The sequence below is a fragment of the Bidens hawaiensis genome, unplaced genomic scaffold (assembly GCF_021521415.1).
Source record: "Bidens hawaiensis isolate Kalapana, Puna unplaced genomic scaffold, B.hawaiensis_p1.1 tig00006273_1, whole genome shotgun sequence".
NCBI classification, from domain to species: Eukaryota; Viridiplantae; Streptophyta; class Magnoliopsida; order Asterales; family Asteraceae; genus Bidens; species Bidens hawaiensis.
The window spans coordinates 136,573-151,023 of record NW_027491418.1 but is presented as its reverse complement, the minus strand read 5'-3'; the positions used below and the strand labels follow the sequence as shown (position 1 = coordinate 151,023).

The 14,451-nt window shown below is 32.0% G+C and overlaps 1 protein-coding gene across 1 annotated transcript; it reads right to left on the bottom strand.

Annotated features, from left to right (window-relative positions):
* Positions 1–3,557: 3,557 nt before the first annotated feature.
* LOC143631938 (BURP domain-containing protein BNM2A-like) lies at positions 3,558–4,606 on the bottom strand. Its single transcript, XM_077100552.1, has 2 exons — positions 4,552–4,606; positions 3,558–4,356 (listed from the first exon to the last, which is right to left on the bottom strand). Exons 1-2 carry the CDS (start codon positions 4,591–4,593, stop codon positions 3,634–3,636), a joined length of 765 nt encoding a protein of 254 aa, XP_076956667.1. The 5' UTR covers positions 4,594–4,606; the 3' UTR covers positions 3,558–3,633.
* Between the last annotated feature and the right edge of the window lie 9,845 nt (positions 4,607–14,451).

Sequence of the window (14,451 nt, the reverse complement as noted above, 5' to 3'; positions counted from 1 at the left end):
CGGTACCATAACGAACATAGACGATACCAACTGAATTCTCGACGAATAGTCGATACACCGCCTATGTTTTACCAACGTCTAGGTTTACCAATTTTCGTTGGTTTTTTCAACATGAACATTTAAGCGGGTCAAATTATTACACGTTTTCGTATTTAATTACAAGAAAAGATTTAGGACGAGGTAGCAAAAATATAGAAATACTGACTGTTAAAAAAACATTTTGGATAGATTGGATATAAAAATATATAAGAAATATGACATGAAATTATATAATAGAGTAACCAAATCTAAATAATAAGTAAATAATATGTTGATTTTTAAAATGAATATAATTAAAAAAAAGACAAAAAAAATACATATATTTGAAAAACAAAATCAAAATAAAAGATTTAGAACGAGTTACTAAAAAGAAAAAAAGAGGAAAAAGGCTTATGGAAAAAATTATAATAATAAAGTTATTGGATTTATCAGATTTCAAAAAAAATGTATAAGAAAGATGAACAAAAATAAATAATATATTAACTAATAGAAAAAACTAGAATTAAAAGTAAAAGATGAAAAACACCAAAGCTGTAAATATTTTTTTTTCTACCAACACTTGTTTGGTAAATAATATTTTATTAACACTAAAATAGTAAACACTTTTTCCCTAAATACTAGTTTGGTAAAAAACTTAGTGACGAATACAAAATTTGTAGGTAGGGGCTGTGTACTTTTTCCCCAAATACTAATTTGGTAAAAAAAAACTTAGTGGTGAATACAAAATTTGTAGGTAGGGGCTGTGTACTTTTTCCCCCAAATACTAGTTTGGTAAAAAAAACTTAGTGGTGAATACAAAATTTGTAGGTAGGGGCTGTGTAAAATATGGATCAGTCAATACGGGCTGGATAAACATATTTCCTAATCAACTAATTTAGTTGTAGAAGGAATAAAGATTGCTTTTGGGATCTTATTAGATGGATTTTCACTTAAAAATGGCGCTTGTTCTTTTTTAAAAGTTTTTCATGACTTCTAATAATGAATAACAAATAAAGATTAACATAAACAAACAAAACAACTAACAATTTAACATAACAAACTAATTAAAAGCGGCTAAGTACAGAAGCTATAGTTAAACTGAACTTTGAAAGAGCATATAAAGAAACTAAAAATTTAACTAAAAAGGCCTTTGAATGTGAATATTATAAATTAGGATACTGGCCCGTGTTACACGCGGATAAAAAATATTTCAAACGTCATATATATGTTGATATCATAAGAATTCTTTATCTTGTTCTCTGCAAAACCACAAGATGTAAAGAAAATATGTATAAATGGTTGAATGAGAAACTGTATAAATATACAAATCATTAAATTGCTAAAATAATAACCATACTAAAAAGGGAACACAAAATCAGTTATAAATATTTAATTGTGGTTAAAATCGGGTTTTAATCATTTGAAACGAAATAGTTGGTTATGGTTATAGAAAACATTAATTAGTGAGGTTATGATTTTAGAAAACATTAATTAATGAAATTATGTGGCATATCTATTGATGAAAATCGAATAACTTGGAAGCCTATATGAATATGCTAGTTGAAGGGCATGTGGATATATTGTATTGTTTTAATGGTATAATAAGATAGGACCTGTAACTTTTTTAAAAGGTTTCATTCTAATTCAATATTAGGTTAAAAGGCAAATTAATAATAATAATAATAATATCTCCACTATATATGTGGCGCGGACGGCCATCCTAAGTGGCGGAGCCACATTCTGGCTACGGTTTGGTCAACGATGTCTTTTTTCGGTTTAATATATAACCTTTAGTATCAAACCAACGAGCAAATCCAATCTTATTAGAAAATAGATATTCGAACCCATTAATTATAAAAATTTTAGTTCAAATTTTTTAATTATATATTTTTTTATATAGAATACAAAAAAGTTTAAAAATTTCTAACAAACATTACAAATGGACAATAACAATATATATATATATATATATATATATATATATATTATAAAAAAATTATTCATAGTATTGCACTTTAAACTCAACCCAATTAAAATTATTAGCATTATACTTAAGGGAAAATTAAATAAAAGCACAAAATCATCCATTGCCCCAATGACTGATAAATTATGTTTTTACCGACCAAACTTTTATCGCCTTCCCCAGTTCGCCTCAAGGCTTCAACCATCGCCTTACCTTCTAAACTTCAACTAGATGACAACAACGGCCGACCAACCAATTTTTTCTTTGATTGCTTCAAGCCTTCAATCGATCCAGGCCTCACAACAAATCTTTCTTTGATTTTGCATAATCAGATGGGTGGCTACTATATATGATGCTTTCATTTGTTATATTGAAAATATGTTCTTTTTTAAAGTCGCAATTGAAGATGTTATGAATCGGATTCAAAGCATGAAAATTTGTAGGGAGCAATTATATTACGTAATATCTTTTTTATATGACTTTGTATTTTCATGAATGTTGACGATGTACATTTATTATTATAGTGATATTGTAGTCTATATATCTCACCGAATGATCGACCCGACCCAACCCAACCCAACCCAACCCAACCCATTTGGGTCCGAAAACTTTAACCCAAGAAAAAATCAAACATTAAAAAATTCGAACCCATAAAATAAATTTCATGACTCCGCCGTTGACCACCCTAGTTATGCTATGCATCCACCACTGCATGTATCCTCATGAGAGAACTTTTAAGTACTAGCCTACAATAGTTATCGCTCCTCAAAAATCTTGCTCAAACAAAGCTGTCGGATACTATGATATTTACCCAACAAATATTCATAGTATCCGACAGCTTTGTTTGAGAAAATACTGGTCTTATATTATTATACTATATTATTATACTATATTATTATACCTGGTCTCAAAAAATCTTGCTCAAACAAAGCTGGCGTGCCAATATACCTGGTCTTATATTATTATACTATACTATAAAATACTTCATCCGTCCCTTTACAAGTGTCATGGTTTGAAAAACACAAAGTTTAAGAAATGTTGAATGATTGCACTTTTTTCTTAACAAATTACTATAATGTCCTTGACATACAATAAAAAGACAAAATATAAAGTTGGAATGATTGCATTTTTAAGAGTAAATTTGTAAATTAATTAATAAAGTTTGAAAACAAACATTTTTAATGAGACAAACAAAAAAGGAAATATGGACACTTTCAAAGGGCGAAGGGAGTAATAGATAAGGTGTGAATGATCTAATGCAATAATAAATTCAATATACGCCACAATAGTTCTTTTTAAGCGGGAATTATGGCGGAAACATTTTAGTTTTTTAATTTTTTTCCATTTTTTATTTATATTTTGAGTTATGGTTTTCTAATTATTTTTTTTAATTTATTTTTAAAAGATTTTTTTATACGGTAAAAAATTCTTCTCAAACTTCTTATTTTTTTCTCCCTTCGTATTCTAACTTTACCCACTAAAAAAAATAATAGATAAGGTGTGAATGATCTAATGCAATAATGGATAAGGTGAGAATGCTCTGATGCAATAATAAATTCAATATACTTCATAATAATTCTTTAATGGCATTAAAATCAAGCACAAATATTATTCATTCATTCATTTATTACTTCCGACACAAACCACGCATATTATGCGACCCACACAAGGTTATTGATGGGAAGAACATGGCACACCGGAGAGCTACCGGGATGGCCTCCGAGCACCCGGAATGCCACATGGTCCGCGTCCCACAAGGACGTGTTCATGTGGCAAACGGCAATTGATTCTATTATCTCCTTATTCGCCCCACCTAACACGAGCTTAAATGCCCTATTCATATGACCCTTGTGCCCATGACAATAGTAAACTAAATATGGGTAAGCCATGGTATGACAAGCCACCACTTTAGAGGAATTGATCTCTAATGGCTTCTCAACAAAAGTATAGTTTTGGTAGAGGGCATGATTGGAACTCAAAATCTTGGTGGTCAACACCTTTGGTTTGTCCGAACCAAAAAACTCATGGGTCTTGTCCAGCATGGACTCCAATGACGCCACACAAAACTGGACCTCTTCACCTTTAGGTTTGAGCTCACATTGCTTAAGTGTTGTCTCCATGGCTTGGGCTTGTGGAGAAGTGCTTGAGAAATGGAAGTATTTGAGAAGGTATGGGAGTTTTGATGACGAGAAAGGGATCGAATCGGCGTCTTCTCTAGAGAGGAGATGTGTAGGGGTGGAGTCTCCATTTGAAGCAAAATATATAGGCATGTTTTTGCCTTTGTATAGATCAGAGACTTTGAAGAAGACTTGTAGAGATATGTCTATGTCTTCTTTGGGCTTGTTGATTTCCAAAGCGTTACATCCAAGAGAGAACTTCAGTTATCAGATAAACAAATTCAGATATATTTTATTTTCCAGTATGTATCATATATATTTAAAGCTAATATATTCAGTATTTAATATGAATATATGGAGAGAGAGAGAGAGAGAGAGAGAGAGAGATTAACAGGGAAGAACACCTGAAAGTTATTGAAAATTGAAAAGAATTGAAGATCTATGGATGAATACCTGAAGCAACAAGGCAGACAGGATGAAAGAAGCAAACGCCATCTGAATGAAATTTGATGCATTTTCTTGTGCAGCACTATCTTGTATATATATAGTAGTAGTTGCTTACCAAATAAAAATATATTATATAAGCTCTATTAAAAGTGTTATTTTGGGATTTGTGTCAAATATTGTTTTACTTTTGGTTTCTTTTCTTTTCTTTTTTTTTCCTTTTTTAATCGTTTTTTTTTTTGTTTTAGTTATTTTTTTTATTTTATTATTTTTTTTATAGTCTTTTTTATTTTTATTATTTCTTGTTCTTACTAAATATTTTATTTGAATGGTGATATCATAGCAAACCAAATTAATACCAATAGAATAACTTAAAAGTTGATTATTGCGGGTTTGAGTCCGTGTGTTATCCCACAGAACCGGTTTAGAGTGTATAATAATTTTTTTGGTTAGTTTTTTAATTTAACTCAACTAAATTTTTTTAATTAACTCAAATATTTAACTAACCGAAATATTTGATGTAAAAAGCTCCTAGCTAAATACAATAAAGTATAAATAATAGCATCAAAGGCATATGAAGCAGTGAATTCGATCAAACAATTTCTTAGAATATAGAAAAACTAGTTACCTTTTCTTTTTCCCGAAGGGTAACAAAAAATATATATAAGAAATATTAATAACAGGTATCCAAATTCTGTTAGGCATTTAATACAATAGTTTTTGTAATCACATTATATGCTAAAGTACATGAAAATTAGACAAATGATATATGTGTAGCAAGATCTCAACCAAATTATAAGCATAAACATTCATGAGCATATAATTGTTTTAAGGTTGGGTTAGGAGATTTTCTTATTTATGATTGGTTTCTTTTTAATGATGAAATGTGGATGATCAGATAAGTTAATGGTTATCAGTAATCCAAATGGTGGTTCCAAAAAAATGTTTTAATTACTAATATACTATTTGAATATAAGGTATGCGTGCTAAATATCACGAGTAATAAGGAAAAAATTTTAAAATGGTCATTTTGAGTATAGATAAATTGATAAATAGCCCAAAATTTCTACACATTCTCAAAATAGTACATTAAATTTAGACTGAGACGACGAGATCTGGCGAAATATTTAGACCAATAAAATTCTGACAAGTGTAACATTTTTTGAAAATCCGACGGTTTATTTGAAAATCTTGGAGAACCAGTCCATATTTTCCACTTATAAATGTTCTTATAAAAAAACAGTTTATTCCGACGGTTTAATAATGTTTCTTACCGGATCCCCTCAACTTCCAAAAACTTAGGAAATTGTGTCTTCAAACTCAGAGCATGTTTGAGATTGCTTCTTAAAATTGCTTATGGCTTTTTGGAGAGGCAAAATATCTAAAATGCCCTTTCAAAAGCACCTAAAAGCTCCAAATTGGAGCTTCTAAGTGCTTTTGGATGGACATTTTGAACATTTTGTCTCTCCAAAAAGCCATAAGCAATTTCAAGAAGCAATCCCAAACACCCCCTCAGTCTTTCAAGATGCATTTACGGTGAATTTGTATCAAGAACACCATAATTTTATAAATATTTAGGGACACGTCCATATTTTTTCACTAAAACTTATTTTTAAAAGCTTTCTTGTCATACGGTTTATTTAGGTTTTTTATTTGACCCCTAAAAATTTTAAACACATGGGAAAATGTGCCATTAAATTTTGTCTTTCAAGACACTTAGTTGGTAAGTTTGTACTAAGGGGATCATAATTTTTAAAATATTGAGGAACCCGTCCATATTCATTCACTAAATCTTATTATTAAAAGTTGTCTTGCCAGACGTTTTATTAAAGATATCTATATGACCTCTACAAATTTTGAACACATGGAAAAATGTGTCTTACAAGTTTGTCTTTCAAGACACAAATCTTTTTAATTTGTACTAAGTAGACGATTATGTAGTTCAAATCTTATGTGGCCGTCCATATTTTACATTATTTGTATAGTATCATCTTTCTCAATAATTCACTCACATCTCTTCAACAATCATCTCTAATTCTTGAATCAAAATCATGAAGTTTACGAGGGGAGATCAAATGGAGGTTATGGATATGGGTCCCGAGTTCATCGGGTGGAAGTTTAAGGTTTAGGGTGGTATGAGAGGGATTGTTCATTAAAGGTTTATGGTGGTATGATGGGGAAGATGAAGATAAACTCATGCATATTCATTGGACGATCATGTCGGAATAGACGGAATCTCATAATATATTGTCGGTGTAGACAGATTAAAAATAAATTTTGAAGGTGTGGACTGGATTTCAACACATAAGAAATAAACTACTAGCTCGTCTTCTTGGTACAAAGTCACCCAAAATGCGTCTTCAAAGACTGAGTTTGAAGGCACAATTTCCTATGTTTTTGGAAGTTGAGGGGATCCGGTAGGAAAAATTATCAAACCGTCGGAAAAGACAGTTTTTATAAGAACGTTTAGTGGAAAATATGGACCGGTCCCCCAAGATTTTCAAATAAACCGTCGGATTTTAAAAAAATGTTACACTACACAGAATCTTATTGGTCTAACGATTTCGCCAGATCTCGTCGCCTTAGTCCAAATTTGGTGGGCTATTACGGGAATGCGTAGAGTTGTGGGTTATTTATCAATTTCTCTCTCATCAAAATGGCCATTTTGGGAATTTTTCCCGAGTAATAATCATGTAAATCTCATGCATTAATTTCTTCCCCTTCAACAAAAGATATAATTTAATTATATTTTATTGAATTTAAATAATCTCAACTAAATGATATTAGCTGATAATAATCTTAAGTAAGTTTATTTTAACTAGTGATCCCAAATTTCAAAAGATTGGCTTCATTGGTACTCTATTAAAAGAAACTTCTTTTGGTTTTTTCCGAATTTCCACCGGTGGCCCCAAATTTTCTAAAAAAATGGCTCTCAATTGATGTAAAAGTTAGCTTGAGACGATGTAACATCCTACTTTCGATGATAATAAGAAAAGAAATTTCGATTATTTAATAATGCATTATTATCTAGTTTAGATAAATAAAATGATTGAGTATGGGCTTGGACGTTAATAGATGGAATAAGGGATGATGATGGGCCTTATGCTAGATTTACCTGAGGAGTTAGAAGGAATCAACTCTACCTTTCATGTTTCTTATTTGAGAAAATGTCTAGCTGATGACACGTCACAAGTGCCATTAGTAGATATTGAGGTTGATGAACATTTAAACTATATCGAACAGCCTGTCAAGATCGTTGACCGCAAGAAAAAACAACTCCGTCATAAAGTTATCCCTTTGGTGAAGGTGATATAGAAGCATCGTAAAGGATCGGACGCTACCTGGTAAGTTGAAGAAGAGATGCGTAAGTTTTACCCAAATTTGTTTAAGTAATAGTTAGGTTTCGGGGACCAAACCTCTTTAAGGAGGGAAGACTTGTAGCATCCTACTTTCGATGATAATAATAAAAGAAATTTCGCTTATTTAATAATGCGTCATTATCTAGTTTAGATAAATGCAATGATTGAGTGTGGGCTTGGACATTAATAGATGGACTAAGGGAAGGTGATGGGCCTTAGGCCCATGGGCGTAAGGGTATATAAACCCCTTAAACCACCCTAAAACCCTCATTCTTATCTCTAAGCCTCCATACACTCTCAAAAACACATACAAACACCCTCCTTTATCTCGAACCAAGATCCGAAGGAAAAGACCCGAGCTTGTTGGTGTTAGAGTATCGTGACGAGCAAGACATACATCAACATTAGACCGTGTTCGTGAAACCGATTTGTTTGAGGTACGTTTTATAACGAAAACTTATGCACGGATCGTTTAGTACCCCTAGATCTATACAAATGATAAAGGCAAGTTAAACGTGAGATTCTCGCTGAAATTCATTAACATTTAATAGGTTAATTAATCAAGTGTTTAGCCGTTTACATATATCGATTAAACGCACCATTTAAACATAATTTTTGATGTTTGGTGGATTAGGGTTTATTGGTGACATGCATATGAACCTACTGATACCAAATTTGTGTTGTTTCATCGCGATTTGACGGTTAATTGCAAATCTGGTGCCTGTTGATTGTTTTTGTTCATATCAATTTTGGCTTTGACAACTGAGTTAATGATTGGATAATTTCTGATATCCATTCATTATGATAAACGAGTGGCTGATCATTCATTAAGTAGTCATAGTGAATAAGATACATTCGTATGTTCTGGTAACGAATGAGCCTCCCATTCGTCCTATAGGAGTCACAAATGATCTTATTCATTCGTTATCCATTCATTTGTCATGATGGGACGACGAATCAACCCATTCGTTATAGATATACTCGTGTGCTCCTGTAACGAATGAGCTTCTCATTCGCCTCAAAGAAATCACGGATGGCCTTAGTCATTCATTATTCACTTATTCGTCCCGATAAGACTCAGATCAAGTCATTCGCTATAACGAATGAAATCATTCGTCATAACGAAAGGATAGCGAATGGTGCTTACCCAGAATAAATTATTACTTAAAAATGTAATGAAAATTAGGTTTTTGGTGAAAAATTAAATTTGGTTAGGTATATGTATTTATTTTTGATGGTTAAAACATGCCAGCTAAGAAGAGAAAAAAAATAGAAAAAAATAGAAACCGGCTTAATATTTAATTAAGTGGGTAAAAGTATTTAATTTGGGGGCTAAATTTACACTGACTAAGAAGACAACTAAGAGATAAATAGATAGAAGCCGGCTAAGTATTTAATAGGGTTGGTAAGGTTGGTAAACTATTCAATTTTGGCGTCTAAAATGAGACAGCTAAAAGAAAAATAAAAAAAAATACGGCTAAGTGAAGCTTTAGCCTACAAGCTGAGTAAAGGACAACGTTAACAAACAATTTTTTTTTAAATGAGGATCTTGTGTGATAAAAAGGTAAAAAAGTTTGATAGGGTGAAGATGGTTTTATAAGGTGGAGTGAAGATGGTTGTATAGTTTTATAAGAATGGTTGGTGAAAAAATAAATTTGGGTAGGTAAATGTTTATATTTTTTATGGCTAAAACATGCAGGTAAGGAGGAAAAAAATTGACGGCTAAGAGAAAAAAATAATTGACACCGGCTAAATATTTAATTGAGTATATAAAAATACTTAATTTTGGGGCCTAAATTTACATCGGCTAACAAGAGGGCTAGGAGATAAAAATATAGAAGCCGGCTAAATATTTGATAGGGTTGGTAAGGTTGGTAAAATATTCAATTTTGGCGGCTAAAATTAGACGGCTAAATGAAAAAAATAAGACGGCTAAGTGAAGCCTTAGCCTACAAGCCGAGTTAAAGCCAGCTAAGATGGAATATTTGGAGCTGGCTAAGTGAATAGATACATATTCCGAAGCCGGCTAAAAGTCAAGTATGCCGGCTAAATAATCATAGATGTAGGCTAAGTTTAGACGCCTTTGACATGTGTCGATTTTTATAGGCTAAAGGAGGGTCCCATTTACTTTTCATAAAATTCTGTGTCCATAAAGTGGCGGCTAATGCTTAGCCGGCTTTGCTGACTTGTCACTTGTTTATTGGTCAAAAACTCAATGATTGGAGAGATGTATGCTAAAATTGGTATGTTTATTTTGAAAAAAAATTGATCAAAGTAACTTAGTTTGGTAATTTTCCCTTATTTATATCCATGGCATGTCTGAGTTTGTGTTAGTGCATGGTTTTGTCGTCTCGAGTCTTTGTAACTTATCGTTTGTAATTTACTATTATTATAATGTTAAGGGGTATTTATGGAAATATATTCTCATTTGTTATGTAAGGCTCATCCGTTAAGGATGTTTAACGAATGAGCCTATTCATTATCTTGTACAGTCCATTCGTTAAGGATGTTTAACGAATAGACCTTAGTTCGTTATGTATGTAATCCATTCGTCATGGAATGTTGACGAATGGAGGTATAGAGAATGAGTCATTCACTATACCTTTCGTTTAACTTATGTAAAGTTAACGAATGGAGACCATTTGTTACTGGTTGTGTAACGAATGTGATCCATCGTCTATATAAGGCATGTTGTTGTTGCCTTCATAATTTAAGTATTATTTAAGATTACACCGAACCTCTGTCCAATTACTCTCTCGTTGATTACTTCGTTAATATTATTACCATTACTATACAATTATCTTATCTATAGCATATCAAATAACTAGATTTAATATCTAATCAATACAATATGAGTATGTGATTGATTGGATCTTATCAGTGTTCAACAATTTGTGAAACAAAAAAACGCAAATTCACTTCTTGAACAACTATATATATTCGAGATAGATAGGCTCTCTTACGGTAAACGCCTATCAGGTTAGTTTCGTAGACTTTGAATAATTTTCTTTTATAAAATTTGATCAAAGCTTTCGGATTTTGAAGCATTCAATTGTACTAAGATATGCTTGGATTTAAGCGTATATTCTTGATAACCATTTGTTTTTGTTTTGACGTGCATTAGGTTTCTTCTTTCGATTAGTATACCGAGTGCCAACATTGTGCCGGTGCAGTATTAAATCAAACCAATATCACTTAAACAAACAACTGGTCAACTGCTACATCGTGCATGGGAATTTCACTGGTATATATAATAAAACCGCCTGTACGAATAATGACTCAGATGGTACAATGTTTAAGTATATGTACCGCTTAAGAGCATTCACGGTAACTTCTCTATCTCTATCTCTATAATTAAATTAAAAAACACTAAATTTTCTCTCTCATATACAATTAAATAATATTTTTTACATCTTTATCATACTCTTTTTTCTCTTCTGCACTCATAACCACTTTTAAATATATTAAAAAATAAATAAAGAATGAACAATATTTCTTCAAATTTACTAAACTATTAAAAATTTTCACTCTTCTTCACTCACAATCAATTACAATCCTCTAAAAATTTTAGAGATTTCTCTTACAAAAGTTTCAAATGAGCTGCTAAAAATACTCTTAGTTATGCAAACATTAAAGTTAGATTGTTACAATACGGCACTCTCAACTCTAAGTATACCAAGAGTTAATCCCTATACTTACTGTTCTTTAAGTAGTTTTTTGTTTTGGCTAAACCAAATTTTGACACCAGATCTACTCGCAACTTTTATTTTTCTCTTATATATGATGTTTTAAATTTTTTTGAATATATTGTTGTGATATGTTTTTTTTATCTACAATATGTGTAAACTTTATTCAATACTTAGTTGTGTTTGATAATTCACAAGTTATCGATACACAAATGTAGAAGCCATTAAAATTGCTTTATGGTTTAATTTATTGTTTTATTTTACGATGTGTCTATTTTTATCACGAATGTGTCGCGGTCTCGCGGAGTTAATCTTAATGTACACATCATGAATCTTGCATTACAAATTTAACATTGGTAAAATTCATTACGCCATTGGCACTAACTGCAAAAGAAAAAAGATATATCGGGAAATGCCCAAAACGGCATCGGTACACACACAATTTATAATCAAAGTGATACGAATTTGGGTGGTAGCAGTTAGGTTCTATACGATAATGACACTAAATTCAAAAAACTAAATTAGTAAACGCTAAGAATAGTGATAGCACTCGTAAAACTTATGATATGAAAAAAACATATTTAAAACGACTTGGTTAGTAAACTCGTGCGTTGCATCATCAGTTCGACACAAATCCGGTTGGTATAAATTATGTTTATTGCGGTATCGGGGCCAAAGTAACATAACTACAAAAAACTAATAACGACACATAAATAGCTTATGATAAGAAACATTAGCGTTCTTAGAATGACGTTTATTTTGAGGATGAGACCGGTACCGTACGGTACCAAAATGTTCAATTCGGTATCGGTTCCGTAGCCAGTATTTAAGGTAAAATTTGGGAAATACCGGTACCGGTACAAAAAATTCAAAACTTTGGTACCGATTCGCTACCGAACAACGCATCTTCACAGACCAAGAACTACAAGATCACCCCTCTCATTCTGGGTACCGGTACTAATACCTAATTTGCTCATATCCCTAGTTTATTAGCCATCATTAAAACTCGAGCTTTGTGACGACAATATGGTACATGAATTAAACTCAGAAACAATATTTCAAGAAAAAACAATAAAATGATCTGATCTAAGTTTGAAGACATCATGACAACTAATAGATTAAAAAAATCTTCAAAATTAAAATGCAAGAATGGGTATCGAACTTCGGCTTGATTAAAGCTAGTGAGTGAAGGATGCCCAAAACGGTATCGGTACACGCATAATTTATGATCAAAGCGATACGAATTTGGGCGGTATCAGTTAGGCTTTTTACGATACCGACACTAAATTCAAAAAACTAAATTAGTAAACGCAAGAATAGTGATAGCACTCGTAAAATTAATGATATGCAAAAAAACATATTTAAAACAACTCGTTCGTAAATTTGTGCGTTGCATCATCGGGTCGACACAAATCCGGTTGGAATAAGTTATGTTCATTGCGGTGTCGGGGCCAAAGTAACATAACTACAAATAACTAATAGCGACACATAAATAGCTTATGATAAGAAACATTAGCGTTCTTAGAATTACATTTATTTTAAGGATGATTGGTGTCGTAAGGTACCGAAATGTTCAGTTCGGTATCGGTTCTGGTACTAGTATTTATGGTATAATTCAGGAAATACCGGTACAGGTACCGAAAATTCAAAAATTTGATACCGTGCTAGTACCAATACCGATATTTGTTCATCCATAGTTTATTTGCCATTGTCAAAACTCGAGCTTTGCGACGACAGTATGGTACCTCAACAACACTCAAAAAATATATTTTAAAAAAAATAAAATAAAATGAACCAATCTAAGTGTGAAGACATTATGCCAACTAATAGATTTAAAATATCTTCAAAATTAAAATGCTAAGACCGGGTCGAACTTGGGCTTGATGAAAGCTAGTGAGTGAAGGATGCCCAAAACAGTATCGGTACAAGCACAATTTATGATCAAAGCGACATTAATTTGGACGGTATCAGTTAGGCTTTTTACGACACCGACACTAAATTCGAAAAACTAAATTATTAAACGCCAAGAATAGTGATAGCACTCGTAAAACTTATGATAAGAAAAAAAAGCATATTTAAAACAACTCGGTTAGTAAACTCGTTCGTTGCATCATCGGGTCAACACAAATCCGGTTGGTATAAGTTATGTTCATTGCGGTGTCGGGGCCAAAGTAACATAACTACAAAAAACTAATAGCGACACATAAATAGCTTATGATAAGAAACTTTAGCGTTCTTAGAATGATGTTTATTTTAAGGATGAGACTAGTACCTTATGGTACCGAAATGTTCAATTCGGTATCGGTATCGGTATCGGTTTCGGTTTCGGTACCAGTATTTAAGCTAAAATTTGGGAAATATTGGTACCGGTACTAAAGATTCAAACTTTGGTACCGATTCTTTACCGACGGTACCAAATCTGTACCAGTACCAATACCGAATTTTCTCATATCCCTAGTTTATTTTCCATTGTTAAAACTCGAACTTTGCGACGATAGTATGGTACATAAACTAAGCTCAAAAAAGATATTTAAGAAAAAAACAATAAAATGAATCGATATAAGTTTGAAGACATCATGACAAGTAATGGATTAAAAAATTTCTTCAAAATTAAAATGCAAGAATGGGTATCGAACTTGGGCTTGATGAAATCTAGTGATTGAAGGATGCCCAAAACGGTATCGGTATATGCACAATTTATGATCAAAGTGACACGAATTTGAGCGGTATAAGTATCAAAATCGGGTCCCGGTTGTACTCGTTTGTATTCGTTTATGATCCGTTTATCATGTAAACCGACCCGTTTTGTAAACCGAAACTTATGATATAATCAAAATGATGGTTTTTATGTTGCAATAATGTTT